Source organism: Bos mutus, chromosome 8 (genome assembly GCF_027580195.1).
Source record: "Bos mutus isolate GX-2022 chromosome 8, NWIPB_WYAK_1.1, whole genome shotgun sequence".
Lineage (NCBI taxonomy): Eukaryota > Metazoa > Chordata > Mammalia > Artiodactyla > Bovidae > Bos > Bos mutus.
In genome coordinates, this window is record NC_091624.1 from 47,887,048 (window position 1) to 47,910,387 (window position 23,340).

At 43.2% G+C, this 23,340-nt stretch overlaps 1 protein-coding gene across 5 annotated transcripts in view; it reads left to right on the forward strand.

Annotated features, from left to right (window-relative positions):
* The window catches only part of INVS (inversin), a 135,548-nt gene that overhangs the window by 98,679 nt on the left and 13,529 nt on the right, over positions 1-23,340 (forward strand). For all 5 annotated transcript variants that reach the window (XM_070375558.1, XM_070375559.1, XM_005909586.2 and 2 more), the window contains 2 exons: positions 588-800; positions 11,687-11,973. In XM_070375558.1, the coding sequence (XP_070231659.1) occupies positions 588-800; positions 11,687-11,973 (500 nt within the window). The remainder of the gene's footprint in view (positions 1-587; positions 801-11,686; positions 11,974-23,340) is intronic.

Below are 23,340 nucleotides of genomic sequence, written 5' to 3' on the forward strand. Positions count from 1 at the left end.
AGAGTCTTCTCCAACACCACAGTTCAAAAGCAGCAATTCTTTGGTGCTCAGCTTTCTTCACAGTCCAACTCTCACATCCATACATGACCACTGGAAAAACCATAGCCTTGACTAGACGGACCTTTGTTGGCAAAGTAATGTCTTTGCTTTTCAATATGCTATCTAGGTTGGTCATAACTTTCCTTCCAAGGAGTAAGCATCTTTTAATTTCATGGCTGCAGTCACCATCTGCAGTGATTTTGGAGCCCCCCAAAATAAAGTCTGCCACTGTTTCCACTGTTTCCCCATCTATTTCCCATGAAGTGATGGGACCAGATGCCATGATCTTAGTTTTCTGAATGTTGAGCTTTAAGCCAACTTTTTCACTCTCCTCTTTCACTTTCATCAAGAGGCTTTTTAGTTCCTCTTCACTTTCTACCATAAGGGTGGTGTCATCTGTGTATCTGAGGTTATTGATATTTCTCCTGGCAATCTTGATTCCAGCTTGTGCTTCTTCCGGCCCAGCGTTTCTCATGATGTACTGTGCATGTAAGTTAAATAAGCAGGGTTACCTTACAACACTTAAAAAAAAAATCTCCCTACTTCAGGTACACCCCCCTGGATTATGCTCTGCTTGGGGAGCGTCATGAAGTGATCCAGTTCATGTTGGAGCATGGTGCCCTGTCCATCGCAGCTATACAGGACATCGCTGCTTTCAAGATCCAGGCCGTCTACAAAGGGTACAAGGTCCGAAAAGCTTTCCGAGACCGGAAAAATCTCCTCATGAAGCATGAGCAGTTGAGAAAGGATGCTGCTGCCAAGTAAGTGTGAGCTCTAGACACTGTGTTCTCACAACTCAGGCATCAGCGTGGAGGGGGGCACGGTGGTGGGAGTGGCCAGGAGAGGGAACCAGGAGGGAATCTGAAGTAACTGTGATCCCTACATCCACGTCACCTCCCCACTTCTGCTCACCAGTCCTTCAGGGGACTGAGGCCAACAGGAAGGACCGCGGCCTTGTCTCTACTTGGTGGCTGTTCCTCTAGGTTAGTGCTCAGGGTTCTAACTCTGGGAGACATCACTGCCATACCCACCCGTGGCGAGGAGCTGGGGGTGAGGACCCTGCCTGCAGTGAGCCACAAAGGAGTATCTGATCCTCTCACCCTTCCTGCTTTCAAGAGAAACTCACGCCAATGTCTAGCCTGCTTCTACTAGACAAATACAGGTCTAGTTTTGATTTGATTAAAGCAACCAACTTGTATAAATAACTTGCTCTCCCCTACCAATTCCTAAAAAAATCCCTACTAACTAATGCAATTTATTCCAGAAATACTGATTGAATTCTTACTGCACATACAACACTCTTGACTTGAGCCTAAGGAGAAAATAGTACTTGCTTCGAGGACCTCACACTTGTTTGGGTAATGATATAGTGTGTGAAATAGTCATTTGTGCCTGTTATAAATCTGAAACTGTTAGTTGCTCAGCTATATCTGACTGAGACCCTGTGGACTGTAGCTCACCAGAATTCTCTGTCCATGGGATTTTCCCAGCAAGGACAGTGGAGTGGGTTGCCATTTCCTTCTCCAGGGGATCTTCCCTGACCCAGGGATCAAACCTGGGTCTCCTGCATTGCAGGCAGATGCATTACCATCTGAGCCACCCAGGAAGTTTATTATACATTGTGATTGTTTTACTGTGAGTGATTGATTTTAGATTATGTTTTTGTTTGGCTTTTCTGTTATACATATGTTGGGTATTTTAAATAGCAAGAGAGTATTGCATTAGCAGGTATAAAACCAAAACATCTGATGATAAAGATCACAGGAAGATTGTGTGTGTGTGTGTGTGTGTGTGTGTGGCTGTGCTGGGTCTGCCTTACTATGCGGCTTTTTCTCTAGTTGCGGGGAGGTGGGCTACTCTTTTTGTGGTGCACAGACTTCTTTTTGAGATGGCTTCTCTTGTTGCAGAGCAGGGGCTTAAGGATGCATGGGCTTCAGTAGTTGTGGCTCCTGGGTGCTAGAGCTCAAGCTCAATAGTTGTGGCACACAGGCTTAGTTGCTCCACAGCATGTAGGATCTTCCCAGATCAAGGATCAAACCCATTGGCAGGCAGATTCTTTACCACTGAGCCATGAGGGAAGCCCTGTTCTTAACTCTTAGTTTCTGAAATTGATTGTTAAAAAAATTGTAAATGGGAGCTGTGTTTACTGTGATAATCACTGAAATTACCAAAACTGAAAATTTTAGCTTCCTTTAGTTTTTCTCAGTCACAGTCTTCCCTTTATGGGTCATCATTATTGGGAGTAAATGAGTTTCTTAACACTTCTTAACCATCACCTCCTAATAGTCATTGTAGCATAGATCTCCAAGAGAAATGGTTGAGTTGAGGATTACTGATTTAATTTGTGTTCATTTTATTTCTCAAAAGTTATTCCTGAAAATGTGAGTCAGTGTTTCATTTTGGTTTTGAATTTGGTTTTAAGGAACAGAAATCAGAATGTGAAATTTAGCCTTTGCTGCTGCCACCTCATTGACTAAGACAGCCCAGACACATCACGTTGCCTCAACATACCCTCCCCAGCTTCTCATGTTAGGATGGCAGAAATCACCTTCCTTAAAGTAAGGGTGTCAAAGATTAAACTTAAAGTGATTTCTATTTTGCTGGCAGAGAAATTGATAGAGAAGTTGTAGTCATATTTTCTAAGGCTTTTTTTTTTTTTTTTTAGGAAATACCTATAATCCATTTAAAAGCACTTTATGACTCATACTACACCTCCACTGTGTTGCCAAAATGAACACTACTGTAATCTACCTGCCAAAGCACAGAGCTGAATGCACATGAAAATAGGACTGTGTTTATGTTGATCGCTCTTTTTCCCTGAAGCTTCCTTTTTGCTGGGTTTTTGTTCACTCTCTAAGCTCAGATCCCCTCTAACTTTCTGAACTCTCCCTTCGTACATCTTTTCAATTATACCACCACCACATTGAAGTCAGCACTACAGGCTAGCCCCTTAGACTTCTTTCCTTGCCATATTTTTTTCATTGAAAATATATCTTCTCTTAAAACTTAAATTACTTTATCTTTGCAGAAAAACCCTTCATCTCTCTGACATCTTAATCTCCTGGAACTCTAATCCTAGATCATCAGCTCTCCACCGGGCACTTCCACTTTGCTGTCCTTTGTTACTTGCCACTGCGTCAGATCTTTGGACACTTCCATTTGCATGCCCTGTTGTCCCTGTCACTTCAGGCTCACTGTGTGAACCGTGCAACGCGTCACCACAGCTGTCTCTCTTTTCACCTCCTGATCTCCCTGCTAGTGCTGCCACCACCAGTTGTGCTAATTCCTCTTTCTGAAATGTCCTTTTGTGTCAATCCTTCTGTCCCACCACTCTATACAGGCGTCATTCGTGATGCTACGTCAGACCCTGTAACATTTTACTTGTGCTTATATCTCCAAGTCTCACCTTTCTCTCCACTAATTCCACCCTCCCACCCTCACCCCTGACATCTCAATCGTCTTGAACTTTCTTCACTTCCTCACTTACAGCTTTCCTTACACCCCCACGCTTTTGGGAGACCTGAGCTTCTTTCTGACTAGTGTATGAGACTGTGTCTCTTAGAGTTATGTAATCAAATCCAGTTTGGGTCACCCAGTTCAAGCTCTCATGATGCTCAAGTTCCTTTAATGGGAGGTTGTTCTGTGTCCTCAAAAAGTCAAGTGACAAGGAGTTCTGTGCCTCTAAGGCAGCACATTTCACTAGTGGACAGTTCTGTTGCCAGTGTTCTTGCCTGGAGAACCCCATGGACAGAGGAGCCTGGTGGGCTACAGTCCATGGGGTCACAAAGAATCGGACGTGACTGAGTGTCACACTGTTGGCAGGCGTTCTTTTCTCCCTTTTGATCTTGAGCTGCCCCTTGAAGCAAAAGAGAAAAGTCTACATCCTCTTCCATAAACCAACTTCCAGATAATTAGAGAAGGTGCTCCTGATACTCGCACTCCGACCCCAGCTCTCATTCTCACTTTGTAATAGATCCCCTTGCAGCCTGCTCCCCAAACATCTTCCGTTTGTCAGTGCCTTTCCTCAGGGTTGACCTTTAGTTCTGAATCTTCTGCTCGCCTGTGGTCTGATGCGTGAGAACACTTCCATCATTCCACTCCATGCTATTCCACTTGTCTGAGCCTCAGTTTCTCAATGAAAAGAAAATTTTTTAGTTCGGGACAGGTTTTGGGGCTCCATGAATGCCCTGAAACTGTAGGCAGTATTTTGTATGTTATGAGCGCATGTACATTTGGTGGGAGGAGAGGATCTATAGATTTTTATCACATTCTCTAAGATGGTTCATGAATCACAGAAAGATTTTTTTTTTTAATTGGACTAAATGATATCTAAGGTTCCTTCCAGCTATAACATTCTATAAGTCAAAGGTCCTAAAACGCGTGACATTTTCTTATTCCCTTGAGAGGAAGTCAAAGACCAAATATTACTAAGCCTGTGCTTCAGCAACAATGAAGAGATAGAATCTGACAGACCCTCCCCCCTCACCCCCCATCCAATGCAGTACCAACCGAAAAGGTTAGAGCCAAACCTTTTCTGTCTTCTGAGGTAATCAGTTTCCTCTCACTGGAAATGTTCCAGGAGAAATTGAATTATCATCTCTCCAGGATAAATATATAAGGAATTTTAAAAACTATATAAAAGAGCCGGGCTCTCAGATCTCTTCTGAGTCAAAGATTCTATGAGAGCTGTGCCCTCTGTCTGCCTGAAATAACCTTCTCTCACTTCCCTCCTTTCTAACTTTGACGTTATTTCTATGTAACCTTTTTATTATCTTCCAGTTTAATTAGTCTCCCATATCCCCAACCCCCAGCTCTGGGTTAATACTTCTGTTTTAGCATGCATCATATCTCGAATTCAGCATCTGCAGGAGGTATGGGTCTGATTTCCCAACTAGATTGTCAGTTCCTGGAGAGCAGGGATTGTGTTAGGTACCTCCATACTTCTAGTGACTTAAAGCCTTTGATATGTTTCTTGTTCTTCAGTCACTAAGTCCTGTCTGACTCTTTGCGATCCCATGGACTGTAGCATGTCAGGCTCCTCTATACTCCACCATCTCTCAGAGTTTGTTCAAATTCATGTCCATTGAATTGGTGATAACATCCAATCATCTCATCCTCTGTCACCATCTTCTCCTCCTGCCCTCAGTCTTTCCTAGCATCAGAGTCTTTTCCAATGAGTTGGCTCTTTGCATCAGGTGACCAAAGTGTTGGAGCTTCAGCCTTAGTCCTCCCAGTGAATATTCAGGGTTGATTTCCTTTAGGATTGACTGGTTTTACTCTTTGTTGCCCAGTGGATTCTCAAGAGGCTTCTCTGGCACCACAATTCGAAGGCACCAATTCTTTGGTGCTCAGCCTTCTTTATGGTCCAACTCTCATATCCCTATGTTCTTACTTGGTCAGCAATGTCTGACTCTTTGTGGCCCCTTAGACTGTAGCCCACCAGGCTCCTCTGTCCATGGGATTTTCCAGGCAAGAATACTACAGTGAGTGTCCATTTCCTTCTCCAATATCCCTGTGTGACTATGGAAAAACCATAGCTTTCACTATATGGACCTTTGTCAGCGAAGTGATGTCTCTGCTTTTTAATAGCAAGCATGTAATAATAAAGAATCTGCCTGCAAAGCAGGAGATCCAGGTTCGATCCCTGGGTTGGGAAGATCCCCTGGAGGAGAAAATGGGAACCCACTCCAGTATTCTTGCCTGGAGAATCACATGGACAGTGGAGCCTGGCAGGCTACAGTCCATAGGGTCATAAAAAGTTGGACATGACTGAAGTGACTTAACACACACACAAGAGAGGCTTGAGAGATGTGATTAATATGGCTTCTACAGAAAAAGGGGTTGTGTGGTTTCAACAATGAGCATTTCCTGAAAATATCATCAGGCCCAGCCCTGTAACTCCTAGATGGTGAGGCATTCATGCCACACCCACATTTCTTCACTTACAGCCAGAACCAGTGACAGCTTAACAGCTTTACCTGTCAATAAAATAAAAATGATTACTTATATTGATATAGTGCTTTACAGTTTACAAAATTCTTGTACATTAAGCCCTTACAATAACTCAGTAAAGTAAACAAGGCAACTGTCCTTAAACTCATTTCATGCAGGGGATGGTAACACCGATTAACTTGCCTGAAATCACTCAGCTAGTAAGGGAGGAGGTTGGCATATGGATCTCAGTCTTACCCTAAGCCAGGGTTCCTGCCATGGCTTGGTTCTGGGGAACAACCCCCAGCCATGCTTGTGCAGTAGGCTCTCCAGATCCTAGCACTATCTGATAGGCTGGCATGGAAGGGCCCTGCTTCTTTTCTCTGACTTATATGCAATATGTAACTGTTGGTGCCAAAGGTCACCAGGCCCCCCATCAGCTTTTGTCTTAACCCAGCGCTCACTCAGCTGTGCATGTTGTCTCCAATGGCTGTTAAGAGAGTGGCACCAAGCTGCCACCATCAATTCTGCAACATGGTTCAGGAAAAATCTTCTTATGACTCAGAGCTAACCTAGCAGAGCATACCAGTATCCTCCTAAATCCTTGAGAAAGTTAAGAAAATTAGTTGGCCCCAAGCCTACACCAGGACTATGACCAAGAAAGTCACCAGGGCAAATGCAGGTGTAATCAGTGCAACAGCAGGACACGCTAACTTAACCTTCCTTTTCTGTGGAAACCATTTTAATCACATCTCTCAAACCTCTCTTAGTCCTGTATTCATGGCACTGGCAACTTGAGTACTCATGAATGAGAATGAGCTGCTTTATTTCTGTGGTGTCTGGCAGAATTGCTTTCTTTTTGATGAAACTGGACAACTATTAATACAACTCTCTGTGGAAGCCACACAGTGGGGTAGGGAAAAAAAAACTCCATCAACTTCCAGGACTTAAACTTTCCAGACCCAGAGGCAAGAATGTGCTGTGTTGTGCAAACAGCTGCCTCCAATGCTGAGATGCTGAAGCTGTGGAACATTCAAGTTGTTGAAGTTACTGCCCTTGACCTAGTTCTCTGCACGACAAGCAATCTTTTGATATTTTGGTTTCTTTTTTCCTTCTTCTTTTTTTTATTGAGGATAATTGCTTTACAATGTTGTGTTGGCCTCCACCACACAATAAGGGGAATTAGTCACAACTACACATTTCTCCTCTCCCTCTTGAGCCTCCCTCTCCTCTCTCATCCCACCCCTCTAGGTCATCACAGAGAGCCGGGCTGTGCTCCTTGTGTTCTATGGCAGCTTCCCAGTAACTCTGTTTTACACATGATAGTCTATGTATGTCACTGGTACTTTCTCAATTCTACCCTACCCTCTCTTTTCCACACTATACCCACAAGTCTGTTCTCTGTATCTGCCTGTCCGTTTCTTCCTTATAAATAGGTTCATCAGTACTGTTTTTCTAGATTTCATATATATGCATTCATATACAGTATTCGTGTTTCTCCTTCTGACTTCACTCTAGGTCCATCCACTCACTACAACTGACCCACATTCGTTCCTTGGAAAAGTTTTCAATTAGCAATAACTGCAGCTCGGATAAACCTCATTGGCTGTGATGATAACTGCCACAGTGCAGAGCTCACTTGGTTTCTTATCAGCCTTTTTTCTTTTTTTTTTTTTTGCTGTTGTCATCTCGGCTACTCATTTGTCAAGTCCTCTCCTTGGGTCTTAGATCTGTCTTGGGAGAGTTCCAGGGTATATCTCTGCCCCACTACAGCCCTTCAGAGATTTGCACCAGCAAAGTACGCCTCTGGTCTTTTTTCCTCTGGGGGAAACAACCCCCGTTCCTCTAGCCCATCCTTTGGAGACCCTCTTCACCCTGTGGTGGACAGCACCTGAAGCAGATGTCAGAGATCTGATGATCCCTGGTTGGCTTTCTCACATTTTTATACTGTGAGCCTCTAGGGAGTGGTTCAAATTGCTCTAGAAAGACAGTACAAGCCAGACTAATTGGTGGCCCATCAGAAGCTGTTGTCTGGCTGATTTCCCTTAGAGAAAAAGGGGAGGAAAATGTGGGACTGGTTAAGATTCTGCCATCTTAATAAATTTCCAGCTAAAATGTTGCTTGCTGTGTCATGTTTTTTTTCCTCTTTAAGATTTCATGTAAAGTAGAATAACTTTAGTTTGTCCTCTTTTATTTGTTTCCTGAACTTTACAAAAATAGGTCAAGTGTATAGCATGGCCCACCCTGAAGATTAAAGATCTTTGACATTCTGCAATAAATTAGTCAGAGAAAACACACTGAAATTTTAGGATAATTATTGATTCTAAGAGTTTAGGACTAAAAGCTAAGCTAGAAGCTAACTTGAAATGCTGTTAATGGTTACTTTGATGTGATGTTGCCTCTTTCTTCTTATGACTCAGTTCATTTTTTACATGATAGAAGAAGATTGAAATTTTTAAAAATTGATTTTGTGAGGTGAATTGTACAGGACGAAGTAAAGCTGGCAAGTCCAGCTCAGCTCTGTATATAGTTTTGCACGTAACATTAGGCAAGTCACTAAGCTCTCTGCCTCAGTTTCCTTATCTGACAAATAAGAGCCTGGCCTCAGTGAACTGAGATTCTTTCAGCATCTTAGACTCTAAGCAGTGGTTCTGGACCTTTTTCCCCAGGGCAACTAACACACACACACACACACACACACACACACACACGGGATCATGTTCTGTTCTCAGGAGCTGTTTCCTGTGTGTGTGTGTCCCTGTGGTGGTGGTTGTGGTGATTGTGGTGGTTGTTGCTTTTTGTTTCAAGGAGGCAGTATAGATAAAATAGGATGCAGGTCAGGCATAATTCCTAGTTCTAATCCCTGCTCCTTCTCCTCAGGATCACAACTTTTACATCAAGAACCACAGTTCTCGTGAAATGCACATTTGTGGAATGTGTGCATTGAAAGATTTTTTAAAGTGCAAAATGCATCAGTTTTTGAAAAACATTAATTCTGTTCATCAGCTGAGGGCGTAATTATATATTCTCCTGGTTACATTCTTTCTCCCGGCTTACTGAGTTCTACCACAATGAAAAACCAACCCTTTGCGAACCTCCCCCTCCAGAGGAGTCTTAAAAAGGCAGCGCTCCCCACGCGCTGGCCAGCCTGATCGCTCTGAAAGGCTGGGTCCCCTGTTTGTCCCATGGCTGTCCTCGTGGGAGGCCCAGGAAGGTCTGCAGTGACAAAGTTGGCCTCCCCCCCACCCCGCAGGGCTATTTGTACAGCGGCTTCTTGGAATTGAAAAGGAGAGCTGTTTGGTCTCCTAAAACAAAGCGAAATAAATGACTGCTCAAATAACAAAGTCTAGGTTATCACCTCAAAGGCCCCGTTGATGGCAGTGATATATCCACGCAGGTGCCAAGCTGGGCAACCCTACACACCTGTCTGTCTGCAGGACCAACATTCTCATCCAGCCTCGTAAAGAGAGCAGCTCCCCACCTCCCTGCCAGGAGCAAGGCTGTTATCAATTAGCAGCACCTCTGCCACCCAGATACTTCCACCTTCTTCTGAAAGCAGGCTTCTCCCAGACGAATCGCCCTGAAATGGCACCGCCCATGTGAATCGCAGGCACTGAGGATGACAGGCTCTCCGGCTCGCCTGTTGATTGCAGTGCAGCATATGCCAGTGTCAGTGCTTGGAGAGGCCTGTAACAAGACTACAGCTGAATGAGAACGTTCAAGCTGCGCTGGAGTCAGCACGACCCACCGGAGCACTGTCTCTGGGGTGGCACCCAGTGGGAACCTAGCAGGAGGGCTTCACAACACAGGCCAAGAGACCTTCAGAAGGGGAGTTGGGTTGACCAGGCTTTCTGTTTAAGTGTGACTCAGATATCTGTCATCTGGTCTTCCCTGTCCCTTGAGATATAAATAAGCTTTGCTTCACATTGCACAGTCTGTGGAAATCTGAATTCTGTGACTTCCTGGGGGCTTGGGGTCTCTGTCTCAGCTCTTGCTTCTGTGTCTGGGACCTTAGCCCTGCAACTTTCATGTTGCTTATGAAAAGGCATGTATGAGCATGGGACCTTCCAGAAAACTGGTGTCATCAGGAAGATTCCCATTTCATATCCCATAATGGTATAATTAACAGTGCACCTGAGGATAGTTAACAGTCTGCATGAGACCTGCCTGTTCTCTTAAGCTTTGCTTCTCAGGGTGTGGTCAGAGGCCCGATAGTACCTGTATGACCTGGGTGCTTGATAGAAATACAATATCTTGAGCCCGACCCCAGGCCTGGCAAGTCAGCATCTAGGTTTTACCAAGATCCCAGGAGATCCCATTCCTTAAAGTATGTGAATCACGGATCTAAAGTCCTTGGCTGTCCCCTAACCCTGGGCGGATTCTCTGTCCCACTCTTGCTCCACGCGGTACCCAGTCTTTCATCTCCTCTTCCCCCTCCATTCTCTTTCTTGTTCTTCATCTCTTCCCTCCCTGTCAGGAACTACAAATAAATTCTTTGTATCCTAAGAGATCAGGCCTCTTCTCTGGAGCCTCAAAGTCAGTCATCACCTAGGCCCTGGGGGTCTCTCCTACCAGCACTCAATCCTGTCCTCAAGCTTATTAAAATATTTGTGTAAACAAGGCCCCCAACTAAGAGGGACCCTGATACCAGATACTCTGATAAAAGAAATCTCTCCATCTCATTATAAAACATAGCCCTGATTTTATCAAGACATTCCAAAAGTGAAAAGTAAAAAACTATTGTTCACTCAGTCGTGTCTGGCTCTTTGTGACCCCATGGACTGCAACCTGCCAGGCTCCTCTGTCCATGGCATTCTCCAGGAAAGAATACTGGAGTGGGTAACCATTTCCTTCTCCAAGGGATCTTTTTGACCCAGGGATCAAACCTTAGTCTCCTGCTTTGAAGGCAGATTCTTTACCATTTGAGCCACTGGGGCTTTCACAAGACATCCAGACAGACTCTTAAATCAGTTCAGGATTATTAGCTATCATATAAGCGCTTCTCAGGTGGCACTAATGGTGAAGAATCCACCTGCCAATGCAGGAGATGCAAGAGATTTAGGCTCAATCCCTAGCTCAGGAAGATCCCCTGAGGCAGGAAATGACAACCCACTCCAGTATTCTTGCCTGGAAAATTCCATGACAAAGGAGTCTGGAGGGCTACAGTCCTTGGGGTTGCAAAGAGTCAGACAAAACTAAGCACACACGCGCACACACACGAGCTGTCATACAAGCCTTAGACCTGGAGAAGTTGGGTCTTCGACAGGAAAGTGACTTACTCAAGGTCTATTTGCGTATTTTTTCACGTAATCGTTAAGGTTTGCCAGTGGTCTTTTTAATGAATAGAGAAGATTAAAGGTTATCCCTCTGCTTATCATTCTCAGTTGCATTCTGATGTACTTTCTGGAACAGGAGAAAAGAGTGTAGTTACAGCTCCGGGGATCACTAGCTTAGGGACACAAACCATGGGATCCTGCTGTATCTCAGCAAACAGTTTCATGTCATGTGTGTGTCCCGCTGGGCACAGGTTGAACTATAAGGTTCTTTCCAGCTCCATCATCCTTTCAGATAGAAAAGTCAGGAATCTGTGAAATTGTGAATTACCAAATCCCCCCTGTGTTGTGGTAGCTCCTTTTAAAAATCAAATCTCACTCCGTAATACTTGAATAGGTAACACTCTGAATTTTTTCCTCTCTGCCCTTGGTTTTGTTCCCAGGAAACGAGAAGAAGAAAACAAGCGAAGAGAGGCAGAACAGCAGAAAGGAAGGCTAAGCCCAGATTCCTGCAGACCCCATGCTCCTCTCTGTCTGCCCAGAACCCAAGCTGAGCCCCACAGACAGAGCCGGGCCCCCAGCAAACAGCCCCCCTGCAGTGACAAGGCCCAAGGCCCTGAGCGGAAAGCCTGCAGACGATCTCCAGGTAGAGGGTCTCCAAGCAGAGCCCCCCAGAAGGAGCAGCAGCTCTCCTCAGACTTGCAGAGAACAGAACCCAGAAAACCAAATGGTAAGTGTATTGCCTTGCGATTCAGCACTAACCCATGGACTGTGGGCTCTTTTGTTTCATATTATTTAGACCATTTACATTTAAGGTAATTATATCAGCACTTAAGTCTGCCACTATATCATTTATTTTCTGTTTATTTTTTCTGTTTCTCTTTTCTTCTCTTCCTGTTGTATTTCCTCAAATTCTTTTTTAGCTTGGGATCATTATATAGCAGTCCCCTTACCCATGTTAATTAAAAATGCCTCTTATGTTTTAGCTCTCAGAGTGAATGCTCCTTCCTCTGACACTCATGCATTCCCACCAAATGAAGCTTTTTTTTCCTTCTGTGTGCTCCCACAGCTTTCCTGTGCATCCTTATTGTACAGATCATCACCTTGCACTGTTAGTGGATTACTGGCTTACTTGTTTGTTTTTTCCACTAGACTATACAACCTGTAAAATCAGGATTGCGTCAGTTATCTAATGCTGTGTAACAGACTATCCTAAAACTAAGTGATTTACAATAACAGTTTACTATTTCTTGTGATTCTGTGGGTGGGTCTTGCAGTTCCTCTTCAGGCATCATCTACACTCACTCGTGTGGCTACATTCAGGTTGAGGTCAGCTGAATTGGTTGGTCTAAGATGGACTGACTTGAATATCTGGCAGTTGATAGTGGCTGTCAGCTGGGATTCCTTGACTCTTTTACATGGCCTTTCATCCTCCCATAGGCTAGACTGGCTTCCTTACACAATGGTCTTGGACATCATTCTAACAAAGCACAAGAAAAAGCTATAAGACTTCTTGAGGAATAGGCTCAAGAATGTGCACACCACATTTTGTTGATCAAAGCAAGTTGTATGACCATCCCAGACTAAATAACATAAAGAAATAGAATCCATCTTTGCATACTAAGATGGGAGTAATTTTTGGCTATTAAATAATCTATCACAGTTACTTTTTGGCCACAGATTATTCACATTTCTCCCACATGTAAAATGTTTTACCCCTTATCTTTAGGACCCAAAAATCTCATCCCAGTTAACACATCAAGTTTGAAGTCTGGGATCTTGAGACCTGTGTGAGATTCCCCATGTGTGAATCTTTCTGATTCAGAGAACAGTCAACAAGAACACACATTGGCCCACACATGCATCCAGTAAGCAATGGTGAGATAGGAACAGAATCCCAGGTGGCTCAGAGGTAAAGAATCCACCTACTAGTACAGGAGATTTGGACTTGATCTCTGGGTTGGGAAGATCCCCTAGAAAAGGAAATGGCAACCCACTCCAGTATTCTTGCCTGGGAAATTTCATGGACTGAGGAGCCTGGCAGGCTACAGTCCATGGGGTCAGAAAGAGTCAGACACGACTGAACAACTGTGGATGCACACAAACCACAATAGATACTCCTGTTCCAAAAGAGGAGAAATTGGTACATAGCAGTCACTGCTGCTGCTGCTGTTAAGTTGCTTCAGTCGTGTCCGACTCTGTGCGACCCCATAGACGGCAGCCGACCAGGCTCCGCCGTACCTGGGATTCTCCAGGCAAGAACACTGGGGTGAGTTGCCATTTCCTTCTCCAATGCGTGAAAGTGAAAAGTGAAAGGGAAGTTACTCAGTCACATCCGACTCTTCGCAACCCCATGGACTGCAGCCCATCAGGCTCCTCCGTCCATGGGATTTTGCATGCAAGAGTACTGGAGTGGGGTGCCATTGCCTTCTCCATAGCAGTCACTAGTCCATAGCAGTTCTGAAAGCCACCTGGTTATACATTAGCAAGGCTCCTACTCTGAGGTATGAAATATGCCTTGATTAAGGTCTGGTTTTACTCCTCTGTGTGTTTTCTATGCCATGTTCATCTTGGCTCTGGGCTGTGCCACCTGGGTTCTTGGCCCTGCTGAGAAGTCTTCCTTTTCAATGAGACGTAGCCCATATTTGCAGCTGAGTAGCTTTCATAGCCTGTTTCCAGCATAAGAGAAATTGAGGCCCCAGAGGCTCCTTTGTGTTTGAAACTGCCTCCATAGGTCAAGCTGGTGGTACTCTCAGTGATACAATTATTTCAGAAATATTCATGGGTTTCCTGTGAATCTGATTGAGTTCATTTCATGTTCCAAAACCACATCAATGATTATTTTTCAAATAGGCCTTTCTCTACTTTGGGTGGTTCAGGCTACTATGGAAAAATGCCCTTGAGATTCTTAGAAGTTCTTTTGTCTAGCTAAAAGTTCTTTCTTTATCTTATTTCTTTCTCTGTGTGTGCGTGCTAAGTTGCTTCAGTCATATGCAACTCTATGCGACCTTATAAACTGTAGCCTGCCAGACTTCTCTGTCCATGAGTGTTCTCCAGGCAAGAATACTAGAGTGGGTTGCCATGTCCTCCTCCAGGGACCGAACCTGAGTCTCTTATGTCTCCTGCACTGGCACGTAGGTTCTTTACCACTAGCACCACCTGGGAAGCTCTCTTTCTCTCCACACCTTATCATATGCAGCTAAAAACTTCCATTTGATATTTTCTTCAACATTCCTCCTGGAAAACTAAGCCATAACTATAAGTTCATTAGGTGTATTTTCTGTCTTCCAAGTTACTGCAGGTTGCCAGTTATCATACCACTGAGCTACATGGTTCTCTTTTGTCCAGACTCCTGTAGCAACTCCTATAGCAACTTCCTATAGCACTTCTCTAGTCTTCACTAATAGTTTCTTCAGTGTCTTTCTAACCTCTGCTCACCTGCCAGTCCCAAAGTCAGTGCTTTGGGTTTTTGCTAGGCCAGCAAGCCTCTTTTTTAGGTATCAGTTTCTGTATTGATTATCTCTAGTGGCATAACACCCCACCCTCCAAACTAAGTGGCTTAAAACAATGCTTTATTATTTCTCACAGTTCTGTGAGTTGGTTAGGCAGTTCCTCTGCTGGATCAGCTGGGCTTGCTTTCGTAACCGCTAGAAGGGTGGTCAGGCTACAAAGTCCCGATGTCTTCCTTCACATTTCTGACAATTGGAGCTGGCTGTTGGCGGTTGGTGTCTCAGTTCTCTTCTACATGCCCTTTCATCCTCCAGTAAGTTAGATCATCTTACTTTCATACTGTTCTCAGGGCGGTGTCCTGAAAAAGGAAAGCAGAAGCCACAGGCCCTTTTGAGGCCTGGGCTCCAGACTTATCACATCCCTTCTACCACATTCTGTGGATTAGAGCAATTCACAAGGCCAGCCCAGTTCAAGAGAGTGGAGACACAGACATATTGCAAAATCACATTTGAAAGGTGAATGGATCCTCAGATGGGAAGAATCCTTGGCCATTAAACAGTCTATCAGAAGGACCAATATGTCTTACTTCTGTATCCCAGCAGGGTATTGGGCACATAAGAGATATAATAAGCTTTTGTTGAATATATATCTGTATGGTACTGGCTAAGTGCTTGAGATTCAGTGGGTATGACTGGTGGGAATATCAGTGGCCCTTACATTTGGAACATGCACGGTGGCTAAGGCAGCAAACTCTGCTTGCTTACCTCTTTCCTTACCCCAGTTATGTATATTCAGTTATTTACTGTCATCATTTAGATATCCCCAAGGTATCTCAAACTCAACCTGTCCAAGATAGAATTGATCATGATTTCGTGTAAACCTGTTCCTGATCTTGGTTAATGACATATTCATCCATCTGTATGTCCATCCCAGGAGTAAAATCTGATCATTTTCTTCTTTTACTTTACCACTCAAAATCCAGTCTGTCACCAGGTCTTGTCACCTTTACTTCCTAAATATCTTCCAGATCCGTTCTGCATATCTCATCTACTACCGCCACATGGTCTACCTAACATTTGTTTACCTTCGTCTCTGTCTTGGACTATTGCAGTAACTTCCCAGCTGGTCTTACTTATCTACTGGATTCCTCTAATCCATCTTCTTCTCAATATGTGATCATATCAGTGCCTTCAAACGTGAAATCTCATCAAAGCCTTGTAATCAACACTTCTGCACGGAACCTGGTTCCTTTTGCTGGAGATGGTCGTAGACACCAAGGTCTGAGAGCTAGGTGCATAGCACTGTTGGACTGTCATTGCTCCTAAGCCCTTTCAACAGAGAGAGCTGAGAAATTCTTATATTTATTGGGCATCTATTTGTGTATATCACACACACACTGTTTTCATATCAGTACCTCCAATTGCATTTGACACCATAGATTTTATTCTAGCTTTTATCTTTTTTATTTGAAATTTTTTTCTCCCAACTGACAGATCTGGCTTCAGTTATCTGTGATATATATGCTTATTTGTTCAATCCCATTATACACCTAAAGTAGTCTTAGAATTGCCATCCCATACCCGTTTGAGAAATAAATTTACTAACTAGAGCGCAGTATTTTCACACATTCCTTAGTCTTACAGTACTCAGCCAAAATATGATTTTACAAAGTTACTTTGGTAAGTTCCCTTCTCCACGTTTTAGTGTGGTTACCTCATCTATTTGTAATAGTGTTAGGTTTATTTGTTATTATTTTTATTCCATCTTGGGTTCTTTCCCACATCCTAGCTGATTCTAATTGCTGGTTTTTTTGGTAATGGGGTACTTTTTATTTAAACAGAAAATGACATTTTCTCATAATTATAAAATTAGTTAATGTATGTTACCAAAACATTTAAATCAGAGAAAAGAACAAAGAAGAAAAAATAAAAATCCTAAAAATAAACAAAAATCTTTTTAAAAAATCTTAAAAGTAAACAATTATACAGTAAAAGTAAAAAATTATCTAATTTTTCTTAAAATCAGGAAATTGTGGGCATCCTGTTTTGAGATATTCTTACATCATTTCTTTGTTTTCAATAAAAGTGTTAATAGCTGCTTATTATTATATCAGATTATGAATACAGCATGCTTTGTTTAATCATGCCTGTGTTGCAGACTATATAAACCAAACAGCTTTTCATATAAAGTTTTGTGTTTATCTCTAATATTTATAGCTCTTTAAACTTGCTGCCAAACTTCTTACCAAGAAGGTTGAAGAAGTTTGTTCCACCCTTTCAAAAGCAAAAACCAAAAAACTCTCTCCAAACACTTAGGCAAATAATGGATTTACTAAATCCTAGTTAGTAAGATGAAATTTTTTCATATTTTTATTGGCTTTGTATATTTATTTTCTGGATTATTCACTAACATCCTTTGTCAATTTTTATATTGGTTTTTCATTTTCTTAATAGTTCTAAAATCTTTTTATATAATAAGGATAGTAACCTTTCTCTCTCATATATAATAAACTTTTATGGATACCCTATAATTTTGTTTCATTTTTTCTTCTGAGATTTTCTCTTTGTGGTTTTATGCCAAGAAAACATTTTTCTCACTTTAAAATAAACACATGTATTTTCTAATTTTTAATGTCTCCTATTTAATTTGTTGTATAGTGAGTTTGTAATCAAATGGCTTCTTTTTAGAGAATAAGTGGTCATGCTAGCCATAAACAGGAGAAGGCGATGGCACCCCACTCCAGTACTTTTGCCTGGAAAATCCCATGGATGGAGGAGCCTGGTGGGCTACAGTCCATGGGGTTGCGAAGAGTCGGACACGACTGAGCGACTTCACTTTCACTTTTCACTTTCCTGCATTGGAGACGGAAATGGCAACCCACTCCAGTGTTCTTGCCTGGAGAATCCCAGGGACTGGGGAGCCTGGTGGGCTGCTGTCTCTGGGGTGGCACAGAGTCGGACACGACTGAAGCGACTTAGCAGCAGCAGCCATAAACATTGAGCTGTCTGGAGCTACTGTGCTGGCAGTAGGCTTGCATAGCGTTGCTCTCTGGGGTCATGCCCAGGGTCTGTGAGCACCTCATCTAATTCAACATGCCATCTTTATTTTTGTAAATGGGAATATTTTTAGCTTTCTGTTATTTCTCACTGATCTGTTTCTACTAATACCCAAATCACATTTTTTTTATCATTATTAGTTATTAGTTTGTAATAACATGTATTAATAATCATCTCTTCATTATTTGTCTCTTTATGATAGAGTTTGCTTTATAAGAAAGATTTTAAAGTTGTTCTTATCTGTTTTGGGCTGTGCTGGGTCTCCACTGCTGTGTGGGCTTTTCTCTAGTTGCGGCAAGTGAGGCGACTCTCTAGGTGTGCTGTGTGGCCTTCTCACTGCAGTGCGAGAAGCACTGCAGTGGGCTGTTGCAGTGGCTTCTCTTGCTTTGGAGCACAGCTCTAGGGAGTGCAGGCTTCAGTAGTTGCAGCCCTCAAGCTCAGCAGTTGTGGCTTCCAGGCTTTAGAGTACTGGCTCAGTAGCTGTAGCACAAGGGCTTGGTTGCCCTGCAGCATGTGGGATCTTCCCAGATCAGGGATTGAATTCTATGCCTCTTGTATTGGCAGGCAAATTCTTTACCACTGAGCCACCACGGAAGCCCTACTACTACTATTACTAAGTCGCTTCAGTCGTGTCCGACTCTGTGCGACCCCATGGACTGCAGCCCACCAGGCTCCCCCATCCCTGGGATTTTCCAGGCAAGAGTACTGGAATGGGGTGCCATTGCCTTCTCCCAGGGAAGCCCTAGAGTTTGCTTTTTAGAGCAGTTTTAAGTTAACAGCAAAATAGAGCAGGAAGTACAGAGAGCTCCCATATACTCCTACTCACAAATCCACATACTCCTCCATCATCAACACCTTACACCAGAATAGCATATTTGTTAATAATTGATGAACCAACACTGACACATCTACTTCTGCTTCATTTATTACACTAAAGCCTTTGACTGTGTGGATCACAACAATCTGTGGAACGTTCTTAAAGAGATGGGAATACCAGATCACCTTACCTGCCTCCTGAGAAACCTGTATGCAGGTCAAGAAGCAAGAGTTAGAACCAGACATGGAACAACAGACTGGTTCCAAATAGGGGAAGGAGTACATCAAGGCTGTATATTGTCCCCTGCTTATTTAACTTATATGCAGAGTACATCATGAGAAATGCTGGGCTGGATGAAGCACAAGCTGGAATCAAGATTGCCGGGGGAAATATCAGTAACCACAGATATGCAGATGAAACCACCCTTATGGCAGAAATCAAAGAGTAACTAAAGAGCATCTTGATGAAAGTGAAAGAGGAGAATGAAAAAGCTGGCTTAAAACTCAACATTCAGAAAATGAAGATCATGGCAACTGGTCCCATGACTTCATGGCAAATAGATGGGGAAACAATGGAAACAGTGACAGACTATTTTCTTGGGCTCCAAAATCACTGCAGATGGTGACTACAGCCATGAAATTAAAAGATGCTTGCTCTTTGGAAGAAAAGCTCTGAAAAGCCTAGACAGCATATTAAAAAGCAGAGATGTCACTTTGCTGACAAAGGTCCATCTAGTCAAAGCAATGGTTTTTCCAGTAGTCATGTATGGATGAGAGAGTTGGACCATAAAGAAAGTTTGGCACTAGGGAATTGATGCTTTTGAACTGTGTTGTTGGAAAAGACTCTTTAGAGTCCCTCGGACTGCAAGGAGATCAAACCAGTCAATCCTAAAGGAAATCAGTCCTGGATATTCATTGGAAGGACTGATGCTAAAGCTGAAGCTCCTATACTTTGGCCACATGATGTGAAGAGCTGACTCATTGGAAAAGACCCTGATGCTGGGAAAGATTGAAGGCAGAAGGAGAAGGGGATGACAGAGGATGAGATGGTTGGATAGCATCACCAACTTGATGGACATGAGTTTGAGCAAGCTCTGGGAGTTGATGAAGGATAGGGAAGCCTGGAGTGCTTCAGTCCATGGGGTCACAAAGAGTCAGACACGACTGAGCAACTGAACTGAACTGACACTGACATATCATTATCACCCAAGTCCAGTTTACAACAGCATTCACGCCTGGTGTTACACATTCTGTATAACTTATATCATACAGAATAGTTTTACTGCTTTTATCAGGGGTCTCCAGAGAAACAGAACCAATAAGATAGACAAATAGATAGACAGACAGACAGACAGATAGATAGGCAGGCAAACAGGCAGACGTTAAAGGAGATTTGGTATAGATTGCTTGTTTGATTATGCTGGGAAGGCAATGGCACCCCACTCCAGTACTTTTGCCTGGAAAATCCCATGGACGGAGGAGCCTGGTGGGCTGCAGTTCATGGGGTCGATAGAGTCGGACACGACTGAGCGACTTCACTTTCACTTTTCACTTTCATGCATTGGAGAAGGAAATGGCAACCCACTCCAGTGTTCTTGCCTGGAGAATCCCAGGGACAGGAAGCCTGGTTGGCTGCCATCTATGGGGTCGCACAGAGTCGAACATGACTGAAGCGACGCAGCAGCAGCAGCAGCAGCAGCTTGTTTGATTATGGAGGCTGAGAAGACCCATAGTCTGGTATCTGGAAGCTGGAAACCCAGGAAAGCTGGCAATGTGACTCAGTGAGTCTGAAAGCTTAAAAACAAGGAAACAGATGCTCTGAATCTGAGTCCAAAGTTTTGGAAATCGAGGGGCTGATGGTTTAAGTTGTCGTGCTCAGTTGTGTCTGACTCTTTGTGACCCCATGGACTGTCACCCGCCAGGCTCCTCTATCCCTGGAATTTTCCAGGCAAGAATACTGGAGTGGGTTGCCATTTCCTACTCTAAAGGACCTTCCTGACCCAGGGATTGAACCTGTGTCTCTCCTGCATCAGTAAGTGGATTCTTTGCCACCGAGCCACCCAGGAGCCTTGGTACAGTCCTGGTCCAAGTCCAAAAGCTCGACAGACAGGAACACCTGCGCCCAAGGGCAGGGGAAAAGGGATGTCCCAGCTCTAGCAGAAAAGGAAAATCACCCTTCCTCCACCATGTTTTTTCTGTTTAAGCCCTAAATAGATGGGACTATGCCGACCTGCCTTGGTGAGGGTGGTCTTCTTTACTCAGGTTACCAATCGAAAAGCTGATCTCTTCCAGAGACACTCTCACAGACACACCCAGAAATAATGTCTTACCAACTCTCCGGGCATGTCTTACACCAGTCAAGTTGACATTACATTAACTGTCATACTGCCCTAAAAATCCACTGTCTTTCCTGAACGCCTGGGAACCACTGAGCCTTTTAGTGTCTCCATAATTTTCCCTTTTTCCAGAATGTCATATAGTTGGAATCATACAGTATATGGCCTTTTCATGGTGACCTCCTTCACTTATTAATATGTATTAGTACTATTCATGCAAGGATAGTAGTATTTCACTTCATAATATTCTGTGTGGCTGGGTAGCTCATTTCTTTTTGGTACACGTTCATTTTTTAAAAACTCATTTCCTTTTAGTTCACTCCTTTTTATTGCTGAATAATATTCCATTGTCTGGATATAGCACAATTTATTTATATGTTCACCTACTGAAGGGCATCTTGGCTGCTTCAAGTTTGGGCAGTTATGAATAAAGCTGCTATACACACCCATGTACAGGATGTTGGGTAGACATAAGGTTTTAATTCATCTGGGAAGATACCAAAGAGCAGGATTGCTGGATTGTATGATAAGAATATGTTCTATTTCTTAAGAAACTACCAAACAGTCTTCCAAAGCAGCTGTACCATTTTGCATCCCACCAGCAATGAAGGAGGGTTCCTGTTGCTTCTCACCCTCAGCAGCATTTGATGTTAGTATTTTTGATTTTTACCATGTGTAGTGGTATCTCATTGTTATTTTGATTCACTGTTGTTGTTTTTTTTAATTTTGTTTTGGTACATGTGAAACATTATAATAAGTCTGAGAGAGCGGTACAGGAAGTTTCACTCAGGAAGGCGTCTCTCCCGCCTCATCCTGCTACTGTTTGCATTTCCCTCATCTCTTTATCACTTCCCCACTCCATTGGATCTAGTCTCTTCAGTTTTCAGATTATCCTTCTATATTTGTTTTGTACACATGAGCAGATGCAAGTCTATTTTCTTATATACCATTCCTTCATACATGAAGAATATACATATTCTTCCACACGTAAGAATAGTTATTTTAAAGTCTGTTTCTGAAAACACGTCTGAATGACCTGTGTGTCTGTTTTATTGTCTGTTCTCCCTCCCTCTCTTCTTCTCTCAATTTTCTCTTGTATCGTCTCCCTGTATATTTTTCACTAAGTACTGGACCATTGAGTATAAAAAATTAGAGAAATGACTTAAAGCCTAGCATGGTATGATTAATAATTCCTCCAGGGTGGATTTACATTGACTTCTGCCAGGCATTCAGGAGAAAGAGCAATCCAAGGTCACCATGATGCAGTCCCAGAACTGAGATGATGCAGAGTGGGGCTTTGATGCAGAGTGGGGCTTTCAGTGCCGGCAAAGGTCAGCCCACTGCCGCTTCACCTTTTCTCCCTGGAACAGCCATCGAGGAGCCCAATCCAGTGCTCCCTGGCTGAATCTGGACTCCAAGTTTTGTCCTCCAAACCTCAAGGAGCTTATTTCCTTAGGGATATGTAGCCCCAAATGCCTTGTTCATCTCCTGGTCACCTGATTTTCTTGGATCTTGGCCTTGTTAGCTCTTCAGTGCCTCAGACAGGTACATGCATGCTAAGTCACTTCAGTTGTATCTGACTCTTTGCAACCACATGGACTGTAGCCCACCAGGCTCCTCTGTCCATGGGATTCTCCAGGCAAGAATACTGGAGTGGGTTGCCATTTCCTTTGCCAGGAGATCTTCCCAACCCAGGGATCGAACTGATGTCTCTTATGTCTCTTGCATTGGCAGGCAGGTTCTTTACCACTAGCGCCACCTGTCAAACAGGTGGTTGTAATATTTTAGCTTTTTGATTTTTTAGATTTTTGAGTATGCGTTAATTCTGCCGTTATAGAAGCAGAAGTTCCTTCACTGTTTATTACCTCAAGACTAACATTTTCATTTTAGATAATTATGTTTAGTTATTTAAAAATTTTTTCTCTAACTTTGTACTTCTTTTGTGTGTTTAATGAGTGTGTTTTGTGCACATGTATGTGCACGTACACATTGTTCTATTAGTTGACATTTTTTGTTGATCTAATCTTGTTATTTTTCTCTGTTAACTATCCCTCATAGTAGGCTGTTTCCTTGTGTATTTTGTAATTTTGGATTGCAAAGTTATTTTTAGGAGGTCCCCTCTGTGTGGCCTGTGTTTGCTTCTGTGAGGCCCCCTGCAATACCACCATCCTGAGACTAATTTTTATATTAATTTTTCCTCTGGGTTGAGAATAAATGAATACCAAACCTATGTGAGGCACAGCACTTTGGTTTCAAACTCTCATGGATGACCCTTTACCCTATCTGGAACCTAGGCTGAGACAAATTTCTTTGTCATCTTCTAGTGCTGGGAAGCGGAGAAGGCGATGGCACCCCACCAGTCTGTCACCAGTACTGTACTGTCACCACTCCAGTACTCTTGCCTGGAAAATCCCAGGTGGGCTGCCGTCTATGGGGTCG